General features: G+C 45.2%; 1 protein-coding gene across 12 annotated transcripts in view; it reads left to right on the plus strand.

Annotated features, from left to right (window-relative positions):
• LOC109428419 (protein retinal degeneration B) overlaps window positions 1-23,103 on the plus strand; it is a 164,152-nt gene extending 141,049 nt beyond the window's left edge. For 11 of the 12 annotated variants that reach the window (XM_062844268.1, XM_062844265.1, XM_062844269.1 and 8 more), the window contains 7 exons: window positions 22-443; window positions 6,475-6,534; window positions 6,770-6,845; window positions 7,068-9,277; window positions 9,337-9,509; window positions 9,893-10,156; window positions 18,157-23,103. In XM_062844268.1, the coding sequence (XP_062700252.1) occupies window positions 22-443; window positions 6,475-6,534; window positions 6,770-6,845; window positions 7,068-9,277; window positions 9,337-9,509; window positions 9,893-9,959 (3,008 nt within the window). In that variant the 3' untranslated portion in view covers window positions 9,960-10,156; window positions 18,157-23,103. The remainder of the gene's footprint in view (window positions 1-21; window positions 444-6,474; window positions 6,535-6,769; window positions 6,846-7,067; window positions 9,278-9,336; window positions 9,510-9,892; window positions 10,157-18,156) is intronic. The other variant, XM_062844276.1, reaches the window with a different exon arrangement.
• The last annotated feature ends 448 nt before the right edge of the window (window positions 23,104-23,551 follow it).

Here is a 23,551-nt window from a genome sequence, read left to right on the forward strand (position 1 = left end):
TGCAACTTCAATCTTTTACAGATCCCAGCGCATCGGAGAACAACAGCCGGCAATCGAACCAGTTCAATTCGATCGAGAAAACGGAAGAGAATTCCACGCCTCAGGTCATGAAGAAACCGACGATAGCGCCACCTTCGCCACCGCTACAGCAGAAGCAGACGCGGCAACAGCAGTACGGCCAGGTACCGATTCTGCAGCAGCCGCCCAAGGCTAGGAAGCACGTGGCAATGGTGACGACCTCTACGGCGGCCGAGGATAGTTCCGACGAAGAAGATGAAGAGGAAGACGAGGATGAGGAAGCGGAAGAAGAGGAGGCGGCGAATCTACACAGTCAGCAGAGCAATCATCTGGGCAGTGGCGGCACTGGAGTGGCGAAACACTTTGCGGGATCGAAGGGGCAGCTGCACTCGCCACTAGGGTCGGCGCATAGTTTTGATCTGCAGGTGAGTTAAAAATAGGATGTTGGCTTTTCACCAATGAAAAAGCAACTGTTTTGTCGACAAATTGGCCGGATTTCGTGAAAAACGTGCCTCGACCGTTGAGCCCGGCTCGTCGCATAACACCTTCCAGGGCGATGTTGAACAGCAGGCATGAGAGTCCATCACCTTGTCGTAGTCCCTGGCGAGATTCGAACGAACCAGTCAGTTCGCCCGAAACCCTTACGTACTGTGGAAGTAGGCGATGGTGACGCGTAGCGGCAAGCAACCCTAGCAACCTTAGCAACCCTATTTTGTTATCTGTTATCAATAAAGAGAAAATTTGTTCATTACTATTCTGAGAGCCAAACCGATTAGTTCATTTTATTAACGCTCTACGGCCAGCCCCCCAATAGGTTATGGGCCTATAGAAGTAGTTCACGAAGATTATTTTCAAGTCGTCGGATTTCTTTACGATAATTGGATTTACCGGAAAAATTCGAAGAGGTCTACGCTGTAATTGGATTTACCGAAGGACCACAACATGGACGGGAACAAGTTCGCCGTCGAGAAGCTGAGCAACAGCAATTTCGAAAGCTGGAAGTTCAACGTTCAAATGCTCCTGATTCGAGAAGAGTTATGGAAGTATGTAGAAGAAGATGCCCCGATTCCGCAAACTGATGCCTGGAAGAAAGGTGACCAGAAGACGCGGGCTACCATTGCTCTACTAGTCGGAACGACCCAGCGAAGATTGATCCAGAAATGCACAACCGCGAAGCAAACCTGGGAAGTTTTGGTCAATCACCATCAAAAGTCAAGCATCACTTCAGTTCTGGCAATGCTGCGCCGGGTGATCAACATGCAGTACACGGAGGGCGACGACCTGGAACGACACCTGATGGAGATGGAAGACCTGTTCGAACGGATCGCAAACGCCGGGTACGAGTTGCCGCCCAAGATAACGATGCTGATGGTGTTACGAAGCATGCCGGAGTCCTACGACAATTTGGGTATCGCATTGGAGAATCGCCCCGACACCGAACTGACGATGGAACTGATTCGCGGAAAGTTAATCGATGAAGCCCTGAAGCGACGAGACAACGCTCGAGGTGAGTCATTACTGAAAGTACAATCCGGATCGAAGCAGGTGGTGTGCCATCACTGCCACAAACCGGGACACAAGAAACAAGATTGCCGACAACTGAACCAGAAGAGAGAAGTGTACCCTGCCAAGGATCGCAAACCGTTCAAACCAAAGGCTCGTGTTGTGAAGGAAGAAAGCAACTGCGCTGAGTTCGCTTTTGCAACCGGATCGAAGAAGACGTTCAGGCCCAACGGATGGGTAGTCGATTCTGGTGCGTCAAGTCATATGTGTGGAAACGAAGATTTTTTCGATGAGATGACACCGCTTTCCGGAACAACCGTTACTCTCGCAGATGGGAATGTTGCAGAAGTGAAGGCCAAAGGAAGCGGACGATTGTTTTGCGAAGCCAAGGATGGGATGCCGAAGAAAATAAACCTGTCGGAAGTTCTGCTGGTTCCGGAGTTGGAAACGAACCTGGTTTCTGTTAGCAAGCTGACGGAGAAAGGAGCTGAAGTCGTATTTGCCGGAAACAACTGTGAAATTTCGCACAACGGGATGTCTGCAGCTACAGCCGTGAAGTCTGGAGGATTGTACTACGTCAAGCTGATGAAACCTGAAACCGCAGCAGCAGTTCACACCAACGAATGTCTGCATCACTGGCACAGGAAATTAGGACACCGAGATCCGAACGCTATACGTCAAATGATCAACAGCAAGCTCGCTACAGGAATACAAATTGAAGATTGTCCGGTAGAGGAAACGTGCGAGTGCTGCCTGGAAGGAAAAATGGCTCGTTTACCCTTTCCCAAGGAAGCAACAGGATCATCTCGGAGTATTCTGGAGCTGGTTCACACGGATGTTTGTGGTCCGATGAAGACACCCACACCTGGAGGATCAAGATACTTCATGACCATGATAGATGATAGATCGAGATTCACGGTGGTGTATTTTTTGTAACGGAAGTCAGAAGCGGTTGACAAGATAATGCAGTACGTCAGGATGGTAGAAACGCGTTTTGGAAGGAAGCCTTCAATCATACGATCGGACCAGGGCGGTGAATACAAGTCCAAGGCACTCGGAAGATTCTACCGTGCAGAAGGGATTACTCCGCAATACACTGCTGCTTATTCCCCGCAGCAGAATGGAGTTGCCGAAAGGAAAAATCGCAGTCTCGTGGAAATGGCCAGATGTCTCCTAATTGATGCGAAGCTCGGATACCGATATTGGGCGGAAGCAGTAAACACAGCAGCTCATTTGCAGAACGTTCTTCCGTCAAGATCAGTTCAGAAAACGCCGTACGAACACTGGTATGGAACGGTTCCTGATTTGAAGCACTTGCAGATATTTGGAAGTTCAGCATATGTTCACGTTCCGGATCAAAAACGAACCAAGTTGGAGCCGAAAGCAGTCAAGATGATTTTCATCGGATACTCGGACCATCATAAGGCGTACAAGTTCATTGATCCTGATACCGACAAAGTTGTGATCAGCAGAGATGCTCGTTTTCTCAAAGAGGATGACCGTACGAAAGAGACTACCAATCCTGAAGTTGTTGAATTTGAATGCGATCCAGAAACACCGGATGAAACACCAGATGAAATACCAACCCAAGTCGAATTCGAAGAGGACCTGTCGGAAGCGGAATCTACACTCGTTCAGGAGGAGGAGGAGCAGTCCGAGTCAGGCGATAGCAGCATCGAGTTTCTCAGCAGCACCGAAGAAGTTCCTGATTCACCACTGCCCCGGCGATCGGAAAGAAGTACCAAAGGTAAACCACCCGCACGATACTCTGAGTCGCTGAACATCATCTACAAGCAGCAATCCGAGCCGTGAACGTATGAAGAGGCGGTAACTGGTCCTGAGAGCGAGATGTGGATAGCAGCTATCGAGGACGAACTCAAATCTCAAAAGGAGAACCACACTTGGGATTTAGTGAAGCTTCCTGCCGGGAGAAAAGCAATTGGATGCAAATGGATATTTAAAAGGAAACTGGACGAACAAGGCAACGTGGTGCGGTATAAGGCAAGACTTGTAGCTCAAGGATTCACACAAAAGTTTGGAATTGACTACGATGAAGTTTTTGCACCGGTTGTCAAACCCGTTACCTTCAAGATTCTTGCTACAGTTGCTGCCCAAAGGAAGCTGTTATTGAAACACGCTGATGTCAAGACAGCCTACTTACACGGAGAACTTCAAGAAACTGTCTACATGAAGCAACCTGCAGGAATAGCCTCAACCGACAAGAACGCAGTTTGCCACCTTCGCAAGAGTCTCTATGGTTTGAAGCAGGCTGCTCGAGTCTGGAACACCACGTTTGATGCTGCATTGAAGAAGATGGGATTTACGCAATCGAAGAACGATTCCTGCCTCTATTACCGTGGGGCAGGCGAGAACACCGTTTATTTGGCTGTTTACGTTGATGACATCGTTGTGGCCTGTCGGACCGAGGAGGAGTATTCCGGAATCATCGAAGGATTAAACAAACATTTTGCTGTAACGTCATTGGGCAACATTCGCTATTTCCTTGGAGTTGAAGTGAAACGAACTGATGACCGTATTTCGTTGAATCAAGCCGGATACATCAAGAAGCTGCTGAGTCGTTTCGGAATGGAGGAAGCGAAACCATCCAAGATTCCGTTGGATCCCGGATATTTGCAAACCAAGGAGGAGACGAGTGAGATGCTACCAAACAACACGCAGTATGCCAGCCTAGTCGGTGGTTTGCTTTATGTTTCTGTAAATACCCGACCCGACATAGCTGCTAGCGTTTCGATCCTGGGACGAAAAGTGAGTTGCCCATCCCAAGCCGACTGGGTAGAAGCGAAACGGATTCTACGTTATTTGAAGCACACGTTGGACCATGAGCTGATACTGGGCATCAAACCAGATCCACTAACCGTATACGTTGACGCGGATTGGGCCGGAGACGCGAAGGACAGGAAATCGACATCTGGATATTTGCTGCAACTGAATGGCGGTTCAATATTCTGGAGTTCCAAGAAGCAAACATGTGTTTCACTGAGCAGTACGGAAGCTGAGTACATAGCGCTTGCAGTATGCTGCCAGGAAGTCCAATGGATTTTGCGGATTCTGGAAGATTTCTCTGTGCCAGTCAACCTGCCCATTACGATGTTTGAAGATAATCAATCTTGCATTAAGCAACTATCATCACCAAATGTAAGTCGCAGATCCAAACACGTCGAAACCAAGAACCATTATATTCGAGAGATGCAGGCCAATGGAGAAATTCAAGCGGTATACTGTTCGACCGAAGAAATGGTTGCCGACATGTTAACTAAGCCACTTCATGCGGTGAAGCTACGTAAGTTCCGAGAAGCAGCTGGAATATTACCATCGAGGAGGAGTGTGGAAGTAGGCGATGGTGACGCGTAGCGGCAAGCAACCCTAGCAACCTTAGCAACCCTATTTTGTTATCTGTTATCAATAAAGAGAAAATTTGTTCATTACTATTCTGAGAGCCAAACCGATTAGTTCATTTTATTAACGCTCTACGGCCAGCCCCCCAATACGTACTTTCATACACCATCCATCGTCGATTGATCAATCTAATGAACTTCCCAGATAAGCCGTTCTCGTCCATAATTTTCCACAACTCTCTGCAGTCGATACTGTCGTACGCCGCCTTGAAGTCAATGCGCACCACCTGGTATTCACGTCATTTTCGGAGGATTTGCTACCGCTTTCGGGTCATACAGGCTCTCCTCGATGCTCGACTGTGTTCTCCAGAAGTTTCCAGCAAGTTCCCGATGCTGGTCGAGCATTTCCGTTGCCTCACTGCAGGACGCCTTCCGCTCAGCGAGGTTCCCGCCAGCTGCCAGCTCCCCGTCCATTTGCACCATTTGTGCATTGCGAATTTTCACAAGTTTCTCCATTTACGATTCGCGAGACTATTCGACGACGAAGGACCAATGTATGCACCTTGGACTGAACTTCAACTTTATTGCGTCTGTTCTTTACTAGAGTTTGCACAGTTGTAATGAGGGTTGCTTTTTTATTAGCCATTATACTAAGTGACAACAATGTTGATGATGATATTGATTTTCACGGGTTAGGACGCCGCCTCCTGTCAAATTTTCATTTATAAATTTTGATTCTGCGTTCCGTTTCACCCCGTTCCATGAGCGGAACGACGTTTGAACCATTTTTAGATTGAACGATGTGCAGATTAGAGGGGGTCAAATTAAAAAGTGTTCAGATTAGATGAGGTCAAACCAACGGGGGTAGACGGTATTGAACTTGTTCCACCTTGTTCTTTCTCGTTCGTCGCGCGCAATCTGACAGTTGCGCAAGGTGTTTGTTATTGTAGGTGATCAGCAAGGTTGGGCGGCATTCACACGGGGACAGTTGCAAAATTCCATCTGTAAATCGCAGTGTAAAAACTATTAGCTCTGACGGCAGCAAAAATGCACTCACTCCAATGGGAAATCCCATTTGTATCTGTCATCGTGTGCGTGAAGAAGTATAAACAAACGTGTTTTGTCTCGTTTTTTCTCACGTTTGCCATACGTCTCCCGCCAGGCGGCAGCACTGCGGCGCTGTCAGGGCCTATGCGCAACATGACTCACGCGAGTAAACAGTAAACAGTGGCAAACGGAGGAATGAGAACAATGCGATCAAACTAAGCCCATCTCAAAAGAATGTGCTTAAAAGGCTTAAAGCGACGCTTCGAAAGTTTTCTTCAACTATCATGACAGCGCTCGAAGTTCTCTTTGACACACTTTCATTTGTTCAACAGAATTGTTGAATTACTTGGAGACCCTAACTCGACCCATTTTTAATCAGATAATAAAACTTTTATGCGCTTTAAAAATCGATTACCTAATTCTGATTTTGTTTGCTCTATCCTCACCTATGTCTCTGTCTCTTTCTTTCACACACAAACTTTCACGTCTAAACCGAACAAATTTATAATTGTACCTACCAACAAAACACCAAAATTCGACCGACCTTCAGATTGCAAACCTCCACCACCAACACCACAACCAAAACCGTCACACAGTAGCTCAAAAGAATGTAAGTTTCGTTTCCCTGTCTGTGAATTCTTCTAAATGTTCATTTTATTGTGTTTTTTGTAACCTTCCCGATTTGTTCTCTGTATCTTCCCTTAGACCTTTGGTTGATATTATGTTCTCTTCCATTTTAGTTTAAGATTAGTTTCCTTCTCCTTTGTTAGATGTTTTGTTCATTTTCACAAGTTAGTTGAATAGTTGTCCTAATGAGGTTTCTTATTACCTTCTATTGCTAACAGGTTGCTAACTGGCGAATGGAGAAACTGGAGGTGGATTCCAAATCCGGCTCCGAAGAAGAATTTTTCGACTGTTTAGGTAAGATTTGGAAGACGAGTTTCCAGAATTAAAATCATTGGTGTTGTAGTAACGATGCTTAATTTGATTTTAACCAAATTTTCTTTAATGCATGCTTTATGATCATTTCTGGCACCTTAACCGTCAATAGCACGTGGTATGTTTTAATTTGATTTGGTTTATAGAACCTTAGAAGTTCGCTCTAGGAAACTTTCCGAATCAATGTCAATATCAATTTTACAGGTGATATGGGTGAGCACGCATCACTGGCCAAGTGGAGTTCGCTGGAGCTGCTCGCCGAGGAGGACGATAGTCCCCCAGTGCCAAGTGCTTCCAAGCATCAGGAGGACTCCATCTTTAGTCACAGTTACCTACAAAGAGTCGCATCCGAGCGCGGAAGTCGCCGGCCCACGCTCGGCGCATCGTCCAGTATAGACCGCGGCAACGGAACCGGTGATTCGCCACCCGGATCCCCAGGACTGCCGTCCTGTCCAACGACAGTGCTGGTACTCATCATGCACGCCGGCAGTGTTCTCGATGCCAACTCGGACATGACGGCGAAGAAATCCGACGTGACGACCTTCCGAGGGGCGTTCGAATCGGTGATGCGACAGCACTACCCCTCGTTGGTGGGCCACGTGGCGATTCGGCTGGTTCCGTGTCCGTCCGTGTGCACCGACGCGCTGGGAATTCTGTCCAGCCTCAGTCCATACTCGTTCGATGCTTCTCCGTCGACGGCCGACATTCCGACCCTAACGGACATCCCAATCGGAGCCATTCCACTGCTGACGACCTGCTCGCCGGATTTCCAGGATGCCGTGAACCGATCAGTTGCCAGTGCCAATATGGTGTACGCGGAGTTCCTGAAGACCGACGAGGGAAAAGGGTTTAACGGACAGGTGGCGTTGATCGGAGACTCCATGGGAGGTGTCCTGGCTCACGATGCCTTATGCAGAGTCACTGCCCGACATGGGAGCGAAGCTTCCGGGCTTGACCACATCGTAGACTTCATGGAAGTCAATGACCTGGATGTTAACAAGCTCCTGACAGCACCTTCGCCGCGGAGAAGATCCTCTTCTACCAGCGAATCGAGACTTCCAAAATTTGATTTCGAAGTTGGAGACTTCTTCATGTTCGGAAGTCCGTTGGCCGTTATCCTGGCAGCTCGGCGACTGAGCGATTCTCGTAGCGGGACCAACAAGCCGTCCTGCTCGCAAATCTACAACCTATTCCACCCGACCGATCCGACCGCGTCCCGATTGGAACCTCTGTTGAGTGCTCGCTTCTCAATGCTTGCTCCGGTCAATGTCCCTCGGTATGCCAAGTACCCTCTGGGCAACGGCCAGCCGTACCACCTCCTAGAATTGATCCAGTCTAGCCCGCAGATCTTCAGCGATGGTCCACCGCCTCGACGCCTATCGGATACATCGATACAAAGCACCATCTCCGGCATGATCGACAACGTCCCACTGACCACGATCAACCAACTTCAGCAGCGCTGGTGGGGTTCCAAACGCCTAGACTACGCTCTCTACTGTCCGGAAGGTCTAAGCAACTTTCCGGCACACGCTCTACCCCATCTGTTCCACGCCAGCTATTGGGAATCCAGTGACGTGATCGCCTTTATCTTACGACAGATCGGCCGATTCGACAATCTGACCCTCGTCGGTCCGGATGATAAGGAGATCTCGTCCTTCCGACCGGCGCAGGCTCGGGAGAAATGGAACAAAAAGCGGACCTCCGTCAAGCTGAAAAACGTGACGGCTAACCACCGGGCCAACGACGTGATCGTCAAGGACGGCGAACCTCAGAAGATGGTAGCCCGATTCATGTACGGACCACTGGACATGATCACCCTAGCCGGCGAAAAGGTCGATGTTCACATTATGAAGGACCCACCCGGTGGTGAATGGACCCTCATGGCGACGGAGACCACCGACAAGAATGGACGAATTACCTACGTTGTGTCGGACGAACGATCGCTAGGGTACGGAATCTACCCGGTAAAAATGGTTGTGCGAGGTGATCACACCTCTGTGGACTTCTACCTGGCCGTGGTACCTCCGCGGACGGAATGTGTCGTGTTCAGCATAGATGGCTCTTTCACGGCATCCGTCTCCGTAACCGGAAAGGACCCTAAGGTCCGGGCTGGTGCGGTTGACGTCTGCCGACACTGGCAAGAACTGGGCTACCTGCTGATCTACATTACCGGTCGACCGGACATGCAACAGCAACGGGTCATGTCCTGGCTAAGCCAGCATAACTTCCCTCACGGATTGGTATCCTTTGCCGACGGACTATCTACGGATCCCCTAGGTCACAAGGCAGCCTATTTGAACAATCTGATTCAGAATCATGGAGTGGTTGTCCATCTCGCTTACGGAAGTAGCAAGGACATCAGCGTCTACACCAGTATCGGATTGAAACCCAAGCAGATCTTCATCGTTGGGAAGGTAAGTTGACCTTCAATTTCCATGGTTGTCATAACTAAAATAAATTCTTCCCGTTTAAGGTGAGCAAAAAGCTCCAACCCCTGGCGACCCCATTGACCGAAGGTTACGCCTCCCACCTGGCATCGCTGATAACCCCTGGGGGTTCGCGTGCCGCCCAGGGCAACGCCCGCATGGTCATCCCACGGGGCTGCTTCAATCTACCCGGCCAGAATCAATCCATTCGCAGGCGAAGGTTTGTTCCCGGTTAACTGTAATGGCTGCCACAGCCGGTGCTCATTCCCCCCGTACTCTCACCACTACTACAACGACCCGGACACCCGAAACCAGCACGCTCCACGCCTGTTTGTATGTTTCCCTGATCACCACCATCACCACCACCACCACCACCACTTTCGCCGCAAACGATCAAGACACGATTCCTCTCTCGACAACTCTCCATGTGTACCGGTTTGTTTTGTTGTCAACGTAATATCCGTTATAGTTGGACCTGTAACAAGCACTTAGACCGCGTCACATCCACCCCCCAACTGCTAACACTTCCCCGACACCCCCTCTTCAATCTTCAAAACCCGACGATGATCTACAACTTCAGCTATTTCTACTCAATCACTCCAGCAACGAGGCAGGAGTGTCCTCGCCAGCCCGCAGCGGATTTCTCAAACGGAAGACATATCTACACTAAGCAGAGAAGGGTGGAGCTGCGAGAGGTTTCGAAACTTCTCTAGAGGAACTACTTTTAACGATTTACGATTTTACGACCGCAACTTGCTCTACTATCAACGCATTCACATGCGGAGCCGTCTGTCTGGTGAGGACTCGTGGATCAGATGCTGAGAGGAGGCAACACACACTGGGAACTATGGTTGGATCTGTCACTTGGTAAGTAAGGGTTTTTGGTTGCCTATTTCCTAATAGGTATTTTGCATAAATCGATTCAGAAAGCACGTCAATATGCAATGCCACGGTGCCCCCACAGACCGTTATTATAAAATAAAAATGTCCATCAAAACTAAGTTCAGGGATCGAATCCTGGTGCCATTCTGCACTTCTGGGCAAATTTTTAAAATAATCCCTAGGAGGAATCTCGAGAAATCTCGATTTGATGTTTTATACTAAGAAATTTCAAAGAAATCCATGTTCAGATTCAACAATATCGCAGAAATACCTACAAAAAAAGTCCCCAAAGTATTCAAAGTTGTTTCAAACAAATATATATTTACCAACGCAACTTTTATTATACATATTTACTACTCACCCAACTCAATTAACTGACTAAACTGACATAAGTATGTTTTTCCAAGCCATGCATCGGTTTTAACGTAAGCATTAAAAAGCGATTCTCCCTTTTGTTTTATGAACATATTACACATCCCAGTGTTATACATTAAAATTTTCCCTAATTCTACAACATGTTTACTATATTACGAGGAACCAACCCTCCGAAGACCACAAAGGGATCTAAGATATGTGGAAAAAGTTATTGACTGAAAACCGAATAGCATGGAAACGCTGTTTAACATGTAAGGAATAACAATAAATAATCAAATCTCGTCATTTTATCGATCGGGTAAGGCTTCAAACTTTTTTCCACGAACTTCGCATCGCTTTGCGGTCTTCGGAGGTCTAATTCATCGTGAAGTTTGCTACAGAAATCGTTCATCGAATTATTTTTAGGGACCAGGGGTTGACCCCAAGTGATTTTTCATTGAAGAAGTAAAAATAGTTTTCCCGATCGACCTGATATTTTGCACAGTTGATATGGGACCAAAATGGAACTCAAAAAGTATACAAGAACTAGAGTTTTTTGCATTTTTTATATTTTCCCATATAAACCGTGTCCCATGTTATTACATATACGTCGTAGTTTCCTGTTCTTCCAAAATTGGTGTACTACATAAGTGACCCGATTTTGTCAGTCCCTTTTCGGAACACATGTTTTGCTCCCTACAAAAACTTGAACAATTTTTCAAACTTTTTATCCCTGTATGTTCTGCATCTCAGTTGTAGGTTGATGATAAACAATAATAAAATAATAAAAATTTGACTGTAAGATAATAGAAGTGAAAAATTTGTCGCAAAATGGGGCTGACAAAATCGGGTCCTTACTGTATTAGATCTTTATTTAACACATATTTCTCAGTAATTTTCTAGTGTTGATGTGCAAGAATATGTAGCACTTTTCATTCAAAAAAAATGTTCAAAATTCTAGGCAAAGCAAATCAAAGATAATCGTACACACCGTAGTTGCTACTCCGTGATTGACCAGAGTTGCACAGAGATCCAATGAAAGCAAGGCTTGGGACTAGCTAACCATTCTCAATGTGCACAATTCGAGAGTTCAACATTTGAAAGCCAATAACGGCGCTGGCCACGTCTTTACGGTCATCGGATCGATTGTGTGTCATATTCGCCTCATATAGGAGCGATACATTTACAGCAAGGAACAATACAATTACTAAACACTGAACGCCCCTGTTCAAAATGTTAAGCAATATCGGAAAAAAGTATAAATTTGTTTTCGACTATTGTGACTGAAAACGTTATTCATTTTAAGAAAACTGCCTTCAAAGACCTACTCCAGTTTTTCTAACCCTAACGTTGGTAATAAAAAGCACACATGACAAGCAACGTTTTTTGGATTTTTTTTTTCTGATTTTTGTACACTGCCAAATGTTTGGTATGTCAGTTTAATCAGTTAATTGATTTAGATGAGTAGTAAATATGTATAGTTGAAGTAACGTTTTTAAATAAATACGGGTTTGAAACAACTTTGAACACATTCGGGAAAGTTTGTGTAGGCATTTAAGCGATATTGTCCAACCTGAACATGGATTTCTTTGAAATTTCTTAGTATAAAACATCAAATCGAGAATTCTCGAGATTCCTCCTAGGGATTATTTTAAAAAATTGCCCAGAGGTGCAGAATGGCACCAGGATTCGATCCCTGAACTTAGTTTTGATGGACATTTTTATTTTATAATAACGGTCTGTGGGGGCACCGTGAATGCAGTTTTCACTTAGAAGAACCGTTATTTGAGGGAGCGTTATCAATCACTTCAAATAATGCGGTCTCGCATTGTGCGAAAACGCGGGCACACGAACGAAACGTGTTCCGCCGTTTTCTCTAAACCAGCACAAACCGGACATTCGGGAGAGCCTGCATGACCGATACGATGTAGATACTGGCGGAAGCAACCATGGCCCGAAAGAACCTGGATCAGGTGGAATGTTACTTCCCCATGACGCCTGTTACAACTATCTAACCTCGGGATCAACCTGCGGGTCCATTTTCCTTTGGTGGAACTGTCCTACGCGCGCTGCCTGCGTATGCCTCTTGTGTCGCGCATTTCAAAGCACTCCATGTGCTCCCACAAAAAGGATACCGATAGGCAACCTACCAGCTATGACGCAGAGCGCATCGTGTTTCTCGGTACCGTACGCGCTCGTAATCCTCAGGCACATAAGCTTATAAGTACTTTCCAACTTACCACGGTAGCTTTTGCAACTTAGCGCCGTGCCCCACGCCGGGCTGGCATACCTTATACGCTCGAGTGTTTTCTCGGCAGTTTTTGTAACCGACAAGATAGCGTCTACGGTAGACCTCCCCTTCCGGAAGCCGTACTGGTTACTCGAAAGACAATTTTCGCCCTAGGTGAACCTCAACATTCTATTGAGGATGATCTTTTCGAACTCCGTCCGGACCTGGGGTCTTACCTACACACTAAGATTCAGATGTTCCAGCTCAGTAATTTTTTCACTGAGTTCAGTATTTTTTCCATCTTTTTACTGAGTTTTCAACAGCAGATTTATTTCGGTACACTCGGTAATCGTATTTACCGTTCACCAGTAACGATATTTACCGTGCTTCAGTAACTTTTGACAGTTTGTGAGCTGAGCTCGGTAACTCATTAACAGAATATCCGCAAAATAAATAACCGAGCGTACCGAGTTAAATCTGCTGTTGAGAACTCAGTAAAAAGATGGGGAAAATACCGAGCTGATCTTAGTGTGTACGCTAAGGGACTTTGCTATCCCCGCAAGTTCCACATCGGTGACCCTCTCCTCATCGCCAGTCCCAGTCCCCAGCTATCCTGCGAAAGGAGTCCAAGGACTAGGATCATGACGCGGCAAAACACCCGATGATCCCCTCCAACATCTCTGGAGATTGCTCTGTAGGAGCCAATGCACCTCTCGTCTTGGCCATCACGATCGTGTAGGCATCACCCCACGGATTCGCATTGGCACTCTGACAGAGACCCTCAAAGCAGGCCTATTTGTTTGGTCTTAGTCTTCAGCACGGCTTTTGCAGCGGCGAACACCACCCGCCATTCGTTTCGCTCTTCCTCAGATTGTGTTCGCTGCATCCGCCGCCAAGCCCGTAGGCAGGCGTGGCGCAGGTCAGCAATCGTTTGAGTTCACCAGTAAGCCGGTGATCTCCCATTTCTAGGGTGGACTCGCCTATCCAGCTTTTTACGCTAACCTGCTATAAACTGTGAATCACCCCTCTCTGACATATCTTGCCGACACTATAATTTTAATTATAGTAGAATCAAAGCAAGCCTTATGATACCGATTTTTTGTGTTGACATTCAATGTCAAACATTTTCAATCCTGGAGCGTATATCGTTAATTAACACCATTAAAATCATGGATAAATTTTATCTTATTGTGTATTTTAGGTTTCAAAACATTTTTTAAGAAAGATGCTGACATTACGGATCCTGAAGACAGCAAAAAAGTGGTTTTGCTTCTCTATGAGACCTCTATGCCTATTTGCACGTGGATAAGCAGGACAAGGAGGATGTAATAATTTTAAAGAGCGGCTAAAATTGCCTATGTATTGGTTAAATGGTAGTGAATGAGCTTGCTCGCCACTCGAGGACGGATTAAAGAAGGTGTAACGGTTAATCATCATGGAACAATCCTTTAAAATCAATTTTGATCCGTTAGTACACACTTTCTCATGATTTCTTGGAAAGTGGCATACCCTACATTGGCAAAGACTCTGCATATACGACAATTATTGTATTAAACCTACCAGTTCTGATGATAAATGACTGCATTTGTTCAAAGAACTGTTTCAAACACACAGATGAGGCAAGACTTCGCAAACTGTGCCAAAGCATTTTTACGAGCCTTTTTTATGTTTTTTTTTGAAGGCATTTTGCCCCTGTTTTCCACTATGATTCTCAAGTCGTCTCACTACCGTTAACTTTTCCCAAGACTTTTCCTCTATTGAATGATAGATGCGATCTTTGGACAAACGAAAAGACCTGCCGAATATCGACAACGCGGAAGAAAAAATTAAACATCATTTACGACCTACACAAAGAACATTTTTTCTTATTTGCATGTTACGTTTTGCTCACAAATTATCTTTAAATGTATACGGAACTAGAATTCAATGAATTCCCTCGTCTCATAAAATTGAGTGTCGGAGCAAATCTGATGTGAACATTTGCGGGCAGCAATGGTAATTTAAAGCTGAGAGAGAGGAGACAGCTAACTGACAACCACGATGTTTACATTTCTTCTTCTTATTTCTTTTTTCAATTTTGTGTGCTGCACAATGGTTTGGAAATATAATATTGGTCAAAAATGATTTGCATATTGAGTTCACTGCGACAGAGCATAAAAAATTAATGCATTCGAAGCGCTCATTGAGAAAAACTGGCCATCATAATTTTATCTTTTTTAATTATGACAAAAGGAGCGCAATTTAAACATGATCTTTCGGATATTTGGCCGCTCCAAACCATCAATGTGCGATTTTCAGCTCGGTTTGGAATGACAGTTTGTGACATGTCCTCCTTGACATTAAGTAGCACGCAGTCGAAGCCAGCTGTCTCCTCTCTCTCAGATTTAAAGCATGTTAATCCTTGAAATCCGAAGCGCTTAATAATCCTTTGCCATTGGTATACTAAGACTCCATTTTTTACGTTCCTTGGGTACCTAAAATAATGCAATAAAATTAAATGAAATGGTTTAAGAACAATGATTCGAATTCAAAAACAAACGTGAAAATTTTTGACAATCAAATCAACAACACTTAGCTACGGCCTACCAAGATGCAAACTATAAAAAATGGCAGCAAGAAAAGTCAAAATCAAATCACCCCTCGTCGTTTTATGGCCAGCGTAAAAAGCTGGATAGGCATGTTCGCATCGCACGCGAGAGCATTGCTTCCAGCTCGTCGTCGTCTAAACCAACTAGGTTTCGCTCTCGGCGGAGCGCCTCCCTAAATACCCCTTCGTCGAAGTATGATGTATACCACCTGCGAGGGCTTGGCCTTGGCCTAGCCGCCTCTTCTTCTATCTGCTGTCTTCCGCTCCGTTTCGAATAAAGGAACTCTTGGTACCGACATTAGCCAAGTCGACATCTAAGATGGCCAGTGTTTCTAGCAGGGTCTGACCCCGCTGGTTCGTGAAACGGCTTCCCCATTCCACGGCCCAGGCATTAAAGTCACTCGCTATTATCACCGGCCTTCGCCCTGTTAGCACAGTCGTTAAGCGGTCCAGCATTTGCGTGAACTGCTCGTTCGGCCACCGCGGAGGCGCATAACAGCTACAGAAGAAGACCCCGTTTACTTTGGCGACCACGAAGTCCTCATAGGTAGTAGACACAAACTCCTGGACGAGGTATTTACCCGTCTTCCATATCGCCGCCATTTTTCTGGACCCATCCGCGACCCAATTGCCGTTGCCGGTGGGTACTCGATATGTGTCCGCTGTAATAGCGATATCCGTCCCCCACTCAGAAACTGCCTGACAAAGCAGTTGCTGAGCCGCATCACAGTGGTTCAGGTTCAGCTGCGTTACCTGCACTGTGATTTGTTGTTCACTGCGGCTTTCTTGAAGGCCGGGCACCTTGGACCACCCATCGGGTGTCTGTAGTTCGAGGTTTTGCCGGTGCAGATCATGCAGATGGGCGGACTCGTGCAGCTTTGGGCCTTATGACCTTCAGCGCCACATCGCCTGCACAGTTTGCGCCTGTCGGGGCCTTTGCAGACCCACGACGTGTGTCCTGGTTCCAGACACCTGAAGCAAACCTCTGGTGGCTCGTGGAATGTCAGGTGACATACACACCAACCCACCTTTATGCTCCCTACTTTAACGGACTTTTTGACGTCCGCCACAGGTAGCTGAACCAAAGCTATCTGTGTCCCTGTTGGCCCTTTCCGTAGCTTAACGGCTGCGGCGGCCACCTGCACATCGCACTGTTGCCGCAGTCGTGACAAGCTCTTCCACTTCAGTGATCTCATCAATGTCCTTGACCTTCAGAGTCGCCTCATGTGTCAGAGCCCTCATCTGCACACCCTCACCAAGGACCTCTTCTGCCAGCCTCTTATAGGCGGCGCCCTTGTGCTCCTTCTGGCGCTTAAGCTCCAGGATCATCTCGCCCTTACGAGTACGTCTAATACTGCGTTCGTCGACTCCAAGACCCTCAAGCTTGGCGTCGCTTCGCATCATCTTCAAGACGTCCGAGTACTTGGACTGTTCCGTCTTGATGACGATCGCATCGCCTTTCTCGCGCTTGGCACCTGCCCTCCTACGCCAAGGCTTGGCGTCCTGCGCTACTACCTGCGGATTCGCCTTCTTCTTCCTCTTCCGCTCTACCTTCGTCCAAGGGTGGTCCTCCCCTTGGATCGCCTTACTCTGTGGCTGTTGAGGGCCCACCAGCGGTCGCATCCCCTTGTTCCCATCGTTCCGGGACGGGCCAGCCTTTTCAGGCCCACCCTTCCCAGCTTTCCGGGAACCTTGGCTGGGGTCCGACCTTCCGGCATTATTACCGACTTTCGGGGTAATGATTCGTCTGGCCTTGTGGGCACCGCCAAACAGCTCCTCGCCTGGCGGTTGCCTCGCCCGCTTCTGCGATTGCTTGCCCCGTTTGTCGCGAGCAGTCGCTTCCGCCTTATTCGGACTTCCTGCGAAGGAGAAGGCCTCCGTTTGGGTAAACTTCTGCACTTTCTCATTTGCAGGCTCCGCTGGTGCAGCAGTCAGCAATGCTCCTTAGGCGAATGGATTCGTCACCTTTCCGCTGTTATTGTGATTGTTTTCTCGTTCCATGTTGTTGAGTCCCCACTTCTGATTTCTATCTTCATTATGCGTACCTTTTTATTATTCTCTTACCGAGATTTTTAGCCCTAGGCTAAGTGCATCTCGGGACCCACATTTTACTTCCCTTCCGAAGGAAGAACCCACATTTTGTGAGTATGTATGTTTGGAGTGAGATTCGATCCTAGGTCCTCTGCGTGATAGTCAAGTGGTATAACCATCACACCAGGTCCGCTCCCCTATGCTTACCTTATTCAAATTGGGATTAATTGAAAAACGTATGAAACGCATTGATTAATTTCTCATATTGCACTTTTTCGTTCTGTAAGGAGTCGCCTGTGTGATCCCATAATTATCTTTATGCAATTCAGTAGCATAATTCACATTTTACATAACTCATTTTGGTATCATAATGGCCAATTTTTCCGAACTGTTTCATTATGCAAATGAAATGAGTTGCATAATGAAAAATAGTTGTATAATGTTCATAATGCAACTCATTTGAGTTGCATTATGAACATTATGCAACTCAAATGGGTTGCATTATGAAAAAAATCATTGCATAAAATTTTGTATGGAACTTGTTGCAAAATCAACTTTTTGCAACTCGTTACATAAATAACTATTGATAGCTCCGAGAGAGTTCGTAGTAAGATAGATATTGAGGCTAGTAATTATTGTTCAATTGATTGACTGTTCAAACTTTTGGAACAGGTAAAGGTGATCTGCTCTCTGAGTTTACAAGTTTTCTAATCACAAATTAGAATCACAAATAAATTTTGCAACTTACTTCTAAGAAAGTTAATACATTGTTTTCCGTTACAGGTACCTGGCTCAAAGAAGACTGTCTCTCACCCGTTGTAAGAACGATGTGACCCGTTCGTAGAACGTGTTAATCAAATGAAATAACAAAACGAAAATCCAAAAATCGTATGCAAACAAGAGGCGTTGTGTAAAGACACATCTAGCAAACGTATAACAGAAGCGTTGAAACTGGTAAGTAGCGCCAAAAACTGACTACAAACAGCTGTATAATCTCGTTGGCTAAGTGTGTGTATGTAAGTAGGGAGAGAGTACACATGGTAGTTGTATAAAAATCCTTGTACAGAAGATGCGCTTTGATGTCAAACAGTCGGAATTCAGCTGTGTGCGTAAAGCAATTTATATCAAGTTAAAACAAAAGAAAAAAACTGTCGTTAGAAAGTCCAAATCCTTTCAATATCAAAATTAAGAACAAAACTGTAAACGTTACAGCTGTATCGGTGTAATATGTTGACGTCCTCCTGTTGTTAGAGTATTAAGGCACTCTTCCCCAGAGTAAAGCGAGAGAGAGAGCGAGAGTAAGACAAAATAGATGTTTGTTGATATTTTAGACACGTACTACTACACTACCAAAAATGGGGAAAAAACGGGCATTCTGGGGATTGTTTGGAGAGATAATCTCACTTCAATGTTAGTAATATATTGCAAAAAAAAAGTAGTAAAAAATGTTAGCATTTATTCGAGGGCACGATGTGAACGCGGGAATAGGAAACCAAGATATTCTAAAGAGATATTTGTTACACTCTTATATAAACGTACGATATAGATCTTGTTATTGAGGTTGTTGACTTTGTTTTGTTTTCAATCAGGTACACTCTTGGGGTCAAGAGTGTACGCACGCATTTCCCTGTTTTGGATATTGTTCCTACTCGTTACTCTAGTCGATTGTAAAAACACAAAAATGTCGATATGCTTATAGTTTGAACATTGGAATTTGTGTTACATATTCAAAGTAATTCAGTTTCATAGTTTGTTAGTTACTTCTGAGATTCACCCAGATGTGTTTTTCTGACATATCTCAAAGAGGTTCACTAGGGTTTCCTTTAGGAGTTCCATCTGGGATTCTCCCAGAAGTTTTGCCTGGGATTACTCCGAAAGTTTTTCTTGGATTCCATCCAGAGTGCCACTTGAAATCGATCAGAGTTCCTGGCATTCTGGCATTCTTCAGAAAACGCTTTTGGGATGGGTTTTCCCTTTCATCGATGAGCTTCACTTTTACCAAATCGAAAGTCAACTCCTCCTCGTCTTGGGCCTCGCAGTCCCGGGCCGTGGTCAGCGGATTGAACGAATCCGGCAACCCAAGCAAAATCAATGCCACCTTGAGAAACTGCCTCATTTCGAATCCAGAATTCTCAACCCGGACTTCTCTATATCTGCCAGATACGTCTTCAGCGCACTAGTACTTCTGGTTCGTAGTCTACTTCAACAACGTTACCTTCTGTCCCAACGATGCTTTCTGGCGACGGTTCTTCAATGCCGCCCAAGTATTGCTCACCTTGGGTTTCCCTAGAATAAGCCCGCACTGGCTCTCATCCACCGTCAGTTGGATCGTGTAAAGCGCTCTTTCGTTTCCTTCAAGCCACGCGTCCGTCACAGGATTCGGGGGATTCCCCGGATCGACATACTTCCACATTCGCTCGCGTCGTAGCAGTGCTTGCATCGAAAAGCACCACGCTTCGAAGTTCGTGTTCGTCAGCTTCACGATCCGCGGCCACTCCATCTTCAGACAGCTTCCGGAAAACAGGGAACTTCTAACCTGAGCTGTATTTTCAGGAACGGCTTCTGCTTTTCAAATCGATGATGGGTTACACATGCAGGGGCAAATGACCTTTTCGTAGACCAGCAGGTTCTGGAGCAAATAACAAACACGTCTTTACTACTACAAGACTGAACGCAAAGAGAAAGTTTTATTTGAATTGAACTTACAATAGGTAAACAAAAGCTACCAGGTTGATGTGATCGAATCTCACGTCAGCAACTTAAATTCAAAACTATGTTGCCATTAGCAACCACTTCGACACGCTTTCCACCGCCATGCCGTTGATGTTGCACTAGGGTGTGTCAGCAGTACCTTCTTTTTGAGAATCTCCCAAGAAAACCTCAAGAAGTTCATTCTGGGAGTTCCTGGAGAAAACTCTAAATCGAATTCCTGGATTAGCCCGTACAGGCGCTCATCCACCGTCAGTCGGATCGTGACCAGCACTCTTTCGCCTGCTTCAAGCCACGCATCCGTCACAGGATTCGGGGGATTTCCGTGATCGACATACTTCCACATTTGCTCACGTCGTAGCAGTGCCTACATCGAAAAGCACCACGCTTCAAAGTTCGTGTTTGTCAGCTTCACGGTCCATGCTCAATCCATCTTCAGACAGCTTCCGGAAAACAGGGATCTTCTAACCTGAGCTGTATTTTCAGGAACGGCCTCTGCATTTCAAATCGGAGGGTCACACGTGCCGGGCCAAATGATCTTTTCGTAGACCAGCAGGTTCTGAGGCAAATGAAAAACACGTCTTTACTACTACAAGACTGAACGCAAAGAGAAAGTTTTATTTGAATTGAACTTTCAATAGGTAAACAAAAGCAACCAGGTTGCTGTGATCGAATCTCACGTCAGCAACTTAAATTCAAAACTATGTTGCCATTAGCAACCACTTCGACACGCTTTCCACCGCCATGCCGTTGATGTTGCACTAGGGTGTGTCAGCAGTACCTTCTTTTTGAGAATCTCCCAAGAAAACCTCAAGAAGTTCCTTCTGAGAATTCTTCAGGAGTTCCTGGAGAAAACCCTAAATCGAATTCCTGGATTGGCCCGTACAGGGAAAAGTACCTCGTTTCGTAGTTCATGTTCGACAGCTTCACGATCCGCGCCCACTCCTTCTTCAGACAGCTTCCGGAAGCAGGCAACGGCTTCTGCTTTTCAAATCGGCGAGTTACACGTGTCTCGCTAATGACCTGTTCGAGGACCAGCAGAGTCTGAACCAGGTGCGGGAACAAATGAAAAACACGTCTACAAGGCTGAACGCAAAGAGAAAGTTTTATTTTAATTAAACTTACAATAGGTAAATAACGTAAACAGAAGCAACCAGGTTGCTGCGATCGATTCTCACGTCAACGACTTAGATCCAAAACAATGTTGCCATTAGCAACCATTTCGACACGCTTTCCTCCGTCTCCGCCATCACGTTGATGTTGCACTAGGGTGTGTCAAATCTTTCAGAAGTTCCTTTAGGAAATCAACCAGATGCTGTTTTTTTAGAATTGTTTCTAGAAGACCTCCAGAAGTTCCTTCTGGGAATTCTTCAGGCGTTTCTGGAGAAACCCTCGAATCGAATTCCAAGATTACTATCCATAAGTACTTCTCGAGGAAGTCTCAGGCTAAACTATTGTAGGAATCGCTAAAGGATTACTGAAAAAAAACCTGAACGACCTTGCGGAGAGATCCGGCGGGAAACTTTGGGAGAAAACACATAAAAACCTCTGGAAGAAACTCCTGTAGGAACTTTTGGAGAAAAACAAGGAGAATGTGAGAAATCCTGAAAAAAAACAATAGAAATAATCTCTTGTTGAAATCCCGTGAGAAACTGGTAGAATTCCTTGTAGAATTTCTGGAAGAAACTCCTGAAAACATCTCGAAGAGATTCCACGAGCATCCGGGAGAAACTCCGTAAAAACCTCTGCAAGAATTCCCGGGAGAAACTTTTAAAGAAATCGCAGTAAGAAATCCCAGTAAACTTCCTATAGAAACACCGGGAGGTACTCCGAGTGAAAAATCATTATTTCCATGTTCAAACGATAAGCAATCTAACATTTCGATTTATTTTTCGTTACAATCAACTTATCCTTTGTATTAGCCTAATCTCATCTATCTCGAATTGATATTATTGCGACGAAAGAATCTCATTGTTCGAATTTATATTGTCAAGATGCGATCATCAAACTTAGGTCCTACCTTTCCCCCCTAATCCTACGAATCAACAGAAGAGAGCTTTCGATGTCTCCATTCGTTAGCCATGCATCTGCCAAAACAACCCCCCTTTATATAAAAACAAGAAAACCCATGACCGATGTTCGCTGTGCGTTCGTTCCCAAGTTAGAAAACTCAAGAATCTTTATAGTACGAGGAAAGGGGCATAAAAGTAGCACTAGTACTACCTGCAGTAATCTCAACACAATGCTGAAATGGACAATCCTAGTAGGATCGATGCAAATTTATGGAAACTTAAGCAAAACAAAAAAAAACACGTTTGTAACACACATTGGAAATTGTAATTGGATGTTGTGTCAAAATAAAAAAACAAAGTATTAAATATCAACCCATTTAAAAGGAAGAAACGTACCTACATTGCTTTTCCCAGGCGCTCAGGAAGCCAGGAAATAAAACCAGAAGAATTAAAAACAAAAGTATTAGACTAAAGAACAAAGTAAAACACATACACAAAAGGTGATGTTCCTGAAAGGAAGCGCAAAACCGAAAAAAAACAGAGAACAAAAAAGCAAATATAGAAACGTGAAAACAGATTTCGGAACAAACAAAAAAAGCAACGGAAAAAGGGGTATAAAAAAACTAAAATCAAAGAACAAAAAGAAAATGCAAACAAACATAAAAGTGAAACTCTTAGAAACTAAATGGCTGTTTTACTATTATATACATATTTTCGAAGAGAGTAAACAAAAGAAAGAATGGTTCTGGTAACAAATCAGTATAGAAATATAAGCGAAACGACGCAACCCAAATCGGAAGAGGATATACATAGTATTACTATTAATGTTATGGTTACATTATATTACTGCTGAGCTACTACGACGACGGTTGCCACCACCTGAACGCGGTGGGTTGTGGTAGGTATTTGGAGAAGCAAAGTGAAAACCCGAAAACTGTATCAACCACCCTGTAATTGTTGAAGAAAAAGTAACAATGTGTGCGCAATAAAGCAGAACATAGTGAAACACTGTTGGGCGTTTGGTGAATGTGTTCTTCGAAATTCCATGTGAAAATCATATACCTAGCAGATCATCACAAAACATCGCCATTAGGGGCTGTCCATTAATTACGTAAGGGAATTTTTGCGATTTTTCTACACCCCCTCCCCCCCTTGTAAGTTTTTTTGTATGAGAACCCAAAAAAACTTGTATGGCGCGTAAGGTTTCTCAAACCCCCCTCCCCCCATAAACCCTTACGTAATTAATGGACGGCCCCTTATTGTAAGATCTCTTAATTACGAGGACTGACTCTTTGATCTGTAAAGCACTTATTCACACAAATGTAATACGCCTTTTCATTTCACGGGACAAATTCCTCATATAACTTCAAATACATTCCCCTCAACTTCATATCATAACCCTATTACCTGCCTGACTTTATCTCTACCCAGCAATCATGTAATTCTTCTTGGTCGAG

Source organism: Aedes albopictus, chromosome 1 (assembly GCF_035046485.1).
Source record: "Aedes albopictus strain Foshan chromosome 1, AalbF5, whole genome shotgun sequence".
Lineage (NCBI taxonomy): Eukaryota > Metazoa > Arthropoda > Insecta > Diptera > Culicidae > Aedes > Aedes albopictus.